Consider the following 9,991-nt stretch of genomic DNA (forward strand, 5'->3'; position numbering starts at 1 on the left):
CTCAGGAGAATCCCTGGAAGAGAGCTCTTAGGGCCTCCTGAGAAATTAACTCCTTGACCGCTTGCAAGCGACCCTCAGATTTCAGGAAAAAAAAAAAAGGAAAGGAATTAAATCAGCTACTATGATTCCTTTTTTCCAGGGAGGAAAAAGGAAAAATGCTTTCCCGGTATTCTGGGAGTCTTTTCTTGGTCCTTAGTCCCTGCCCTTCACACCCATGGGAGGCGGAGAATCGTAGTGTGGTGGGAGCTAGAAAGCGAGTTTGTGCCGTAATACTAGGGTGCCCTGTGTTCCTTAAACTGCATATAGTTTCTCATAATCAGGACTAAAGAAAAGTTATGTGTAAAATATTTGCGTTTTCACATCGGAAGTATTGTGTATCCCCCATATTGAGTAAGAAGATATTGGCTATTTCAGAATCTTGTTTCCATGGGGTTTTTTTGTTTGTTTGTTCGTTTGTTTGTTTTGAGATGGAGTCTCGCTCTGTCGCCCAGGCTGGAGTGCAGTGGCTGGATCTCAGCTCACTGCAAGCTCCACCTCCCGAGTTTATGCCATTCTCCTGCCTCAGCCTCTCAAGTAGCTGGGACCACAGGCGCCCGCCACCACGCCCGGCTAGTTTTTTGTATTTTTTTTTAGTAGAAACGGGTTTCACCGGGTTAGCCAGGATGGTCTCGATCTCCTGATCTCGTGATCCACCCGTCTCGACCTCCCAAAGTGCTGGGATTACAGGCTTGAGCCACCGCGCCCGGCCCCATGTTTTTTGTTATTGCTGCTAATTCTGTTTTTATTTTTGGTAGTATCTGTGATTTTTTTCCTTATTGCTTTTTTAAGCAAAAACCCTTGGAATTGACATTATCACCTGCAGTTTCTGGCTTGATTTGTTATATGTTGCTTTAGGTAGCCCTTTTGTTAGGTTCGATACACAAGCAGTGGCAGTCTTTTAGGTTATTTTTGTTAGACTCTGCCCCTCTGGAACAACAGCAAGAGAGGATTGTGGGTCTTGGCCTAGAAGTCTGAGCTCAAAAGCTACACTGCCTGCCTTCTAAGACAATTCCTTATGAAAGTAAACCTAGCAAAACAGTAAGAGGCTTCCCCACTGCTATTCTGGTGAACAGTCAAAAACAGATACAAAACGTTGTTGTAAAAAATATGGGACTGGTGCAAAAGTAATTGAGGTTTCTACCATTGAAAGTAATGGCAAAAACCGCAATTACTTTTGCACTCACTGGTTTGAGTGGAAGTCAAAACCCAAGCAAACTCCCATTTTTGTTTTTGTTTTTCCCTGATTCGTAACTCTTTGTAACATAGCTGGATTCTTTTGAAAGAGTTTGATATTGTCTTTGTTGTCTTTAAGGACCTCTTAACAGTGGGGTTAATTCAGACTTTAAAATCTTTCAGCTCTAACACTCCAAGAAAGGCTGTGTTTGCGGGAAGCATGCAGTTGCTGGCCGGAGTCAAGCTGTGCACGGGAAGGACCCTAACCAACCACCCGCACTACGAAGACAGCAGCCTGAGAGAGCGGACCAGAGCGGTGAGGGTTCCCTGTGCCTCCCCTCGCTTCTTGTGGCCAGCCATGGGCTGCATGTCCCTATGTGTGGTAAAGATGGGGCTGAATGCTGCACCCTCCAGCATTAGGTTAGGAGGGTGTGTTAGTCTGTTTTCACGCTACTGATAAAGGCATACCCAACACTGGGCAATTTACAGAAGAAAGAGAGGTTTAATGGACTTACAGTTCCACATGGCTGGGGAGGCCTCACAATCACGGCAGAAGGCAAGGAAGAGCAAGTCATGTCATACATGGATGGCAGCAGGCAAAGAGAGAGCTTGTGTAGGGAAACTCCCCCTTATAAAACCATCAGATCTCGTGAGATTTATTCACTACCACGAGAACAGCACGGGAAAGGCTTGCCCCCATGATTCAGTTACCTCCCACCGGGTCCCTCCCACAACATGTGGGAATTCAAGAAGTGATTTGGGTGGGGACACAGCCAAACCATATCAGAGGGGAAATCAGAGCATAAGTGCACAGGGCTCACATCTCCCGGTTCGGGACCTCTGCCTGCCCACATCCACTAAGGACGTGCTGTTAGGCCACAGGTCCTCCCCAGGGAAGAACCGAGAAGACACACGCCTTGAGATGTGCAGAAAAGAGCATTTGGGAGCAAAGCTTTTGGATTAGGGAGGGGAAGGAAAAGGAGTTGAGGCATACTGGTCACATTTCTTACGGACCATTCTGAAGTCTGGGGTTTTTGTTTTTTAATAGATAATAATAGTCTCATAGTTCAAAATTCAGAACATACAAAAGGAAATACAGTGAAAAGTGCCTCTCCCATTATTGCAGTTCTTAGTTCCCCTTCTAGGAGGCAGATAATGTTAGCAGTTTCTTGTGTCTCCTTCCACAGGTATTTCGTGCATATACAAATATGGTGGGGGAGGGTGGTGCTCCTTTCTCCATTTTAACAAAAGAAGTGGCATTCTACATTCTGCTTCTTCGGCACTTAATGTGTTTTGGAAATCATTCTATATTCAGTATATTAACAGCTTCCTTGTTACTTTTAAAGCTGCTTAATATTTTATATGGCTATGGCATATTTTATTTAGCCATTTCTGCTGTTTCCCTGTCTTTTGTGATTATATGAACAATGCTGCAGATAAATTTGTCTGCACATCACTCTTTCCAGACACAGTGTCTGTCTGTACAGCAGATTCTTGGATGTGGAAGTGGTGGGTCAGGGTTGTTGGCATCTGTAATGTAGATCAAAAGATTTATCAAGTCCTCTCTATACAGGTCATATTTGTTTACATTCAAGTCAGCAGTGCAGGAGGTGCCTGTGTCCCTTCATCCCCACCAATCAGGTTTCAAACTCATAAATATTTCCTAATGTCACTTTTTCATGTTGGCATTTGGAAAGTTGTTGAAAAAGTCTTGTTTTGAGGTGCTATTTGACTAGCCTGAAAGCAGATGATTTTTACTAAATCTCCTGTTTTGTGTAAGAATCATTTGAATTTAGACTCCTGCTAAAATAGGAATTTTTTGATGGGCTCAAGTGTTCCGGATAGTTCCAAATTAACTAGGAGGATGCAGGAAAGGGGCTCCCTGGTTTTCCAGACACCAAGTTCATCCGGGGTGGCCTCTACTGCTTGAACTGGAGACTGCAGAAAAGACAGGTCAAGTGCCAAGGGTGTCCTTCTGGGCATCTCCTTTCCTGTCTCGGTACTAGGGTTAGGCCCCACACGCTGAAATCCTGAAGGCCCTACGGCTCTTCATCATGACCCTGGAATCCTTGGAATGCCTTCAGTCCGAGACCTTGTGCTGGATTGTAGGACAACACAGTTGTTGCAGTAATAGCATCCTACCTCCCTACCATTTCACCCATCCGTGTGGACACATAAGTTAGACCCTTAAGCCCAAATCAGAAATCTAGCATCGAAATCAGGGTGCAAAAAAGGAGGCAGTGCCTCTCTTCATGAACCCCCACATTCAACACCTCACAAAGTCTGTTTCCATTCCAGCCCCAGAATCTAGGACGCTCAGTTTGCATCCATCCACTAAGGGTGTGTGGCACTGGTATGAACGTGAAGGGGGCCTCCTGTGGCATTGCCCATGGTGTGCTGCAAGTGGCTCTCACCCCCAGGATGGACGAGAGGGAGAGGAGCAGGGGGGTCTCTCAGTTAGCCGAGATGCGGTGTAGCAAGTAAAGCAGCCTGTGCTGCCCCAGCCTAGGAGCAGGGACCTTACAGGGGTCCTTCTCCCCACCTACCCGTATCAGAAGCTGGGGCTCTGCCTTACTGGGACGTGTGTCCCCCAGACTGTCCCATCGCTCTTAATGGGCCATTTTAGTCCAGGGGTCCCCTTTTTAAAAGTAGAGACTATATCTTATTTACTTAGCCCTGTCATTTACCTTGGAACAGCGCCTACTAATGAATATAGTCCTAACTTGAAGTAATACATTCTGAATCCAGATATGTTCTTCCTGGCTCACTCTCTTCCCAAGGCCGAGCACTCACAGTGGTTTGGGAACTTCCATGCACACGCTCCAGGCCTGCAGATGAGCGCGTGCAGCATGGCCTCAGCTGGAGAGAGCACCTTGGGTGTTAGGTCTTAAACTCAGCCCTGTGAAAGGCTACATCACGTAGTGAACTCCCTGGCAATTGAGTAGCATTTGCCACATTGCATTTTTATCTCTTTTTGAAGGTTTATCAGATATATGCCAAGAGGGCACCAGAGGAAGTGCATGCCCTCCTAAGGTCCTTTGGCACCGACTACGTAATCCTGGAAGACAGCATCTGCTACGAGCGGAGGCACCACCGGGGCTGCCGACTCCGGGACCTGCTGGACATTGCCAACGGCCACGTGAGCCTACTGCCTCTCCCTGTGTGGGGTTCCCCTGCCCCTCCTGCTCTCTCCCACTGAGTGTCCTGTGTCCACTGGTGCATTTCCACAGGCCGGCTTTCAGAGGCTAAGTTGCACTCCAGGGCAGGACTCTGATTTGAATCATAAGAATGTGCATCTTTTTATCTTTTATGTCCAGGTGAATTACGCTACAAATCAAGTATTCACTTTTTCTCTTGCTTCCTGCAGAACGCCTCTCTTGGCACTTTAGTGACTGCCACTGGGGCTGGGCAAGGAAGAGGTGAGAGGGGAGCCCTGGGTCCCCCGTGTCACACCAAACAGAGCAGCTCTGCCTTCAGCTCATTTGTATGATAGGGCTCTGCATAAAATGTATCTGTTAAGGATTTTGCTGCTATAAACAAAACCTCAGCCTTTAAACCCACTGCTCCAACGCTTCGTATTGGCTAGCCATTGCATGGCAGGGGTGGTGGGGCCCTCCTGCCCTCCGGTCTAGGTGGTGGATTCCCCCTGCCCCTCCTGCTGTCTCCCACTGAGTGTCCTGTGTCCTCTGGTGCGTTTCCACAGGCCGGCTTTCAGAGGCTAAGTTGCACTCCAGGGCAGAAAAGCAGTCAGCCGCTTATCCCCTCTCCCTTCTGAGGAAAGTATTCTTGGAGCTATGCCAGGTCTCAGTAGAGCAAACATTTTTACCCTTTAGAGGTGTGAGGTGTGCTGTAATTAATGGTATGAAAGCCAATAGATATTTGTAAACAAGTTGTACAAAGTGACAAACCTAGCCTAAATTTGAAAAAAAAAAAAATTCTTAACTGTACAAAATTTGAAATTCAGATTTTTGCCCAAGGAGAATCATAGTTCATAATTGTCTTGAGTTCAGAGGTGGTGCAGACCAAAGACATCCATTTAAGTTTTGATTTGAGTGTGACTTTTTCAGGTTGTTTATTTATTTTTGGAGACAGGGTCTCACTCTGTCACTCAGACTGGAGTGCAGTGGCACGATCTTGGCTTACTGCAGCCTCAACCTTCCAGGCTCAAGGGATCCTCCTACTTCAGCCTCCCAAGTAGCTGGAACCACAGGCATACATCACCATACCCAGCTAATTTTGTTTATCTTTTGTAAAGATGGGATGGGGTCTGGCTGTGTTGCCCAGATGGGTCTCAGACTCCTGATCCAAGCGATCCTCCTGCCTCAGCCTCCCAAAGTGCTGGGATTTCAGGCATGAGCCACCGCACCTGGCTGAAGTGTGACTTTTTCTGATGAATTAGAGAGCTTTCTCTGATCACAGTAGTTCTCTGTATTTCATTTCTGTGAGAGAGACAGTATAGTATGTTCCTAAGAGCAAGCAGACCTGAGTTCTAGTTCTGGCTTTCCCATTAATGGGATCATCGTGTGGCGCTGCACTCTCCTTCTCAGCCGTGGTCTGCACTTCTGAAGGGGGAAAAGGATGGGCCAGATGATCTCCAAGTGCCCATGGACATTGAAATAATATAATTTAATTTCACTCACATACCATTCTTAAACCCAATACCCATTCCTGCTCCTACTATCTTTCGTAAGTAGGATTTTCCCCCAAAATTGTATTTGGGTTTGTTTTGGTTTTAGATGATGGATGGCCCAGGAGAGAATGATCCTGATTTGAAACCTGCAGACCACCCTCGCTTCTGTGAAGAGATCAAAAGAAACCTGCCTCCCTACGTGGCCCACTTCACCAGAGTGTTCCAGAACAAAACCTTCCACGTTTACAAGCTGTCCAGAAACAAGTAGCACAGATTTCTGCCCAGTGTCTATTTTTGATACAGTGAAACTGCATCATGATGAAACTCGGTAGACGTTTCCTATGTAAGTAGGTAGCCCAAACCTTCAAGCTGTGATATGAGTAAGTTCTACAGTTGTTTACACAAACATTGCCATCTTTGAAAGCATCTTCTACAAGCAGAAGTCTTTTTTGTTGTGTGTCTATCTTTCTCATTAATGTTCTTTAGCCTAAATGTTGACAACTTTCTAAGAGTGACCTAAAATTATGTTGTTGGAGAGAATGATGTGTGTTCCATGGATACCTGGATAGGCACATACCATGTTGGAAGATGAGCACCTGCTCAGGATTTGAAATACTTTTAATTTTCAGGTGGCTTAAAACAGCTATGATTGAATCAACTAGAAATGATGATCGGCTTATTTAATATGATTTCACTGGTGAAGACTAATTGGTAGCTTTCTAAAAAGCTCTTTAGTGTCCTGTTTTATCTTAAAATGTTATAATATTTTCCAATTGTCATGCTTTTAACATTAACAAAAAAAATCATGTTAGGGCTTTGTATCAAACATTTTGTTATACTCTGTCTGAAATGTAATGTGGAGTACTTCAGCACTATGTGTCATGTATTTGTGTGTGTGTGTGCGTGTGCACGCATGTGTTTGAATGCTGGGCACAGAAAAGTGTTACAAGTTCCATATTGTAAATCCTTAAAGGGGCAGAAATGTATGTAGCCAAGTAGAATTTATTACATTTTAGTGTTATTATTTTAAAACTTACTGATACTCTAACCTCTCCTGCAAGTAATAGTTTTGCTTTATTTCTTACTCATTTCAATTTATTGGGTTTGCAAAATTTTGTAAACTTTTTGTGTTTTTAGCCTTTGTATTTTTTACAGCCTAGAATCTTGCAAAGTCTGAATATTTTTTAAATGTTCTATCTTAACTAGTTCACTAATACAGTATTTTTAGCAGACAGCATTTTCAGACAGCATTTTCATACCAAGTTTGACTTGTGGTCTCCAATCTTACTGAGAGGGCCCTGGTAGTGTAATTCTTTTCCTTACTAAAAGGTAACCAAGTGCCTCTAAGTCATGCTTATTTGTAAACAACAAAGAAGAATATATGTACTTGCTCAAAATTTTTTTGATAATTGCTTATATAATTAATTTCTAATGAAGAGGATATGTAAAAGTTGCTAGTAAGAACATATTATGCATTTAATTAAATCAAGATGGCTAATGGAATTAACTTTCTCCCCTGTTCTTGCCAGGTGGAAATGATTTAAGCATTTCTGCTTGCAGTTGTGTTGAAGTAAATTACCATAGACATCAAGATGGCTACATCACATTTTCAAATGATTTTATATTCAATTACTACTTATTAAGCAGCATTCAAAAAGTCTTTTACACTGTCATGTTGGACACAAGCAGACTCAGCTTTTATCAAAACTTGTTTAAATAAAAAATTGACAGTAGCTGGGTTATTAAATTATGCAACTGAAACTCCTGAATTATACCTTTTTTGTATCCCTTAATACGATTGGAGACCACTGCAGTTTAGGATAATACAGTAATAAAACGTTTTAATCAGTACTGAAACTTAATAATTAAGCCAATAATGATGCATGCCTGTTGTAGCTGATAGCATGGGTCAGTACATCCTTCAGCGAGTGCCTTACTCTAATTGAAACCAAGCACACGTAAGGTACAATATGTTAGACTCTGTGGTTTTGTTTTCAAAATCCTCTGTTACGGCTATATTTAAATTTGTTTTAAGTATTCCTGTATGTATTCATCTAAGCATTTGGGCATTTGGAGTCTTAATATACAAGAAACATGCACTTAAATTTGTATGCTTATCACCGCAATGATGGCAAACAGTGATTTTTTTTCTTTTTCATAGTTTAGGTGTCATTGTTGCCAGCACCTTTAGTGCTCAGTCTTCAGTGAAAAATATAAAGTGCCAAAAAAATCTTGCAAGACAGAATCCGTACTTAACACTCTTTCCAAGACACTGTGACCATGTACAGTAGAAGTTTTTATTTCCTGATGACCAAATCTATCAACGAATCATGTTATTAATAAATATTTTTAGCACTCGTCAGTATTCTCCAATGTGACCTTCTCACTGGAGTACACAGAAGGAAAGCAAAGAAGAGCATCTGACTTCTGGCTCTGGCTTACAGCCTCTCCACCAGGCCGAACGAAGCAAGAGACCCACGGCGGCAGCTCCCTGCCACTCAGACCTGGGTGGTGATAGCCTCAAAGAATGGCTCTGTTTTCTGTTGATAGAAAACCCACTTGATTTTGCTTCTGAGTTAGCAATCAGAAGACCCTCTAAGTACAATAGAAGTGCTCTTAACGGACTCTGCCTATATGACTCCCAGGCCCCGGAGTCTCCATCTCTCTCGTAAGCCACCTGCCCCAGCACAGCTGGAGGCTGCTCTCTAGTGTTCTCAGTGCTCCGGCTCCCTCCCTTGAGTTGTGCGCCCGTCCCAAACTACTACATGCAAGCTCTGCTTCCTCTTGTAAGTACACAACTCAGTTAAGTATTTACGTACATGTAGAAAATACGGGTGTGAAAAGAAAGAGCTTTCTGCAAAAATTAAGTTGAATGCTTTGGTAAGAAGTGATAAAGGCTAGTTGCCAATAAAAGTCGCTTTTAAATTAGGTGTGGCTGGGAAAATTATAAGATATTGGGGAAAATATACAAATCAAGAAAATTTCTGAGATTAGATTGCTTCATAGATTTATTTAAGTACTCATCCCACCTTTTAAAACTCTAAACTGAGAAGAAGGGACCCAAATCATGTTATCGGTGTGATTTATGTGAGAAGTAGAACTATAGTCATTGGACCCTTAGGCAAAGGAAAAACTCATGTCTTTATATCAGAAGATCAGCAAACGAATGTACAGTTACACAGTTGAGGTTATGATTCCCTACTTTAACCTACTTACTTTATTAAATGACCAACTACTGATACTGATCACAGTAGTTATTAGAGATTCTAATTCAGTTGGAAGGTTCTAATCACTTTATTACAGGCATTTGAAAAATAGGGATTCATTTCAAGTATATTAGCCAGGAGCATAGTTAGATGTTACCCAGGCCGTTTGTCATCGTGTTAATGGTGATTTTCCTGACCCTTGTGAGATCAGCGTGACAGGAGTGTGTGTGTTTGTGTTGGTGTGGGTGTGTGTTTTTGGTTGGATGCTGCCAGGTGGCAAAGGCATATATAAATACATCATCCGATCTGCATCTTTATTCCACGATTAAAAGTAAAAATGTCTATTCTGATTCTATATTAATTTTGTCTAAGATGTAAAAATTTTAGTTCCTCTTTGGCCAAAACCTACCTAAATTAATGTACAGATATTTGGTTTTTAAAATTTAACTCAAATCTCAAAATCAATGAAGTGTTATCAGATCCTGTATCTTGGTTAATATGCTCCCAAATACTTTAAACATGGCAGCCTTTTGGCCTAAGAGAGTGTTTGTCTGTTCGTAGAAAAAAGCTTTTGAGATGAGAGAATGTCTTACTTTCTTGTGGCAATTGGTTTTCTGTTTTTAACACCCTTTGGGTAAAATCTTACAAAGAGCTTTTATAATTTGTTTTACTGAATTGTATGGAGATTGTATACTAAGTAAAGCTCTTTTAAATTGCGTGAGTGTCTTGCATTTCTTTGAAGGTCAAAGCCCAAGGAACCTGCTTGTTGAAGTGCATTAAATATTTGCTAAATAGAGTAAATCACTAAAGATGGGTGTGTCAGGATCTTAATTGTAACTGTTATTGTTGAGGGTGTTTATTTTTTCACATGGATTTTGGTTTGACATCTGCTTATTTGTTTCACTTGAATTCCAAGGTTATAGTTTAGATTTATAAAGAGAAG

At 42.3% G+C, this 9,991-nt stretch overlaps 1 protein-coding gene across 5 annotated transcripts in view; it reads left to right on the plus strand.

Moving 5' to 3' along the window:
* The window catches only part of DPY19L3 (dpy-19 like C-mannosyltransferase 3), an 82,223-nt gene extending 72,457 nt beyond the window's left edge, over positions 1-9,766 (plus strand). For 3 of the 5 annotated variants that reach the window (XM_077982051.1, XM_015123489.3, XM_015123490.3), the window contains exons 17-19: positions 1,396-1,528; positions 4,193-4,351; positions 5,949-9,766. In XM_077982051.1, coding sequence (XP_077838177.1) covers positions 1,396-1,528; positions 4,193-4,351; positions 5,949-6,110 — 454 coding nt within the window. In that variant the 3' untranslated portion in view covers positions 6,111-9,766. The remainder of the gene's footprint in view (positions 1-1,395; positions 1,529-4,192; positions 4,352-5,948) is intronic. The other 2 variants (XR_013410406.1, XR_013410407.1) reach the window with 2 other exon arrangements.
* Positions 9,767-9,991: the final 225 nt, after the last annotated feature.

This window comes from Macaca mulatta, chromosome 19 (genome assembly GCF_049350105.2).
Source record: "Macaca mulatta isolate MMU2019108-1 chromosome 19, T2T-MMU8v2.0, whole genome shotgun sequence".
Taxonomy (NCBI): Eukaryota; Metazoa; Chordata; class Mammalia; order Primates; family Cercopithecidae; genus Macaca; species Macaca mulatta.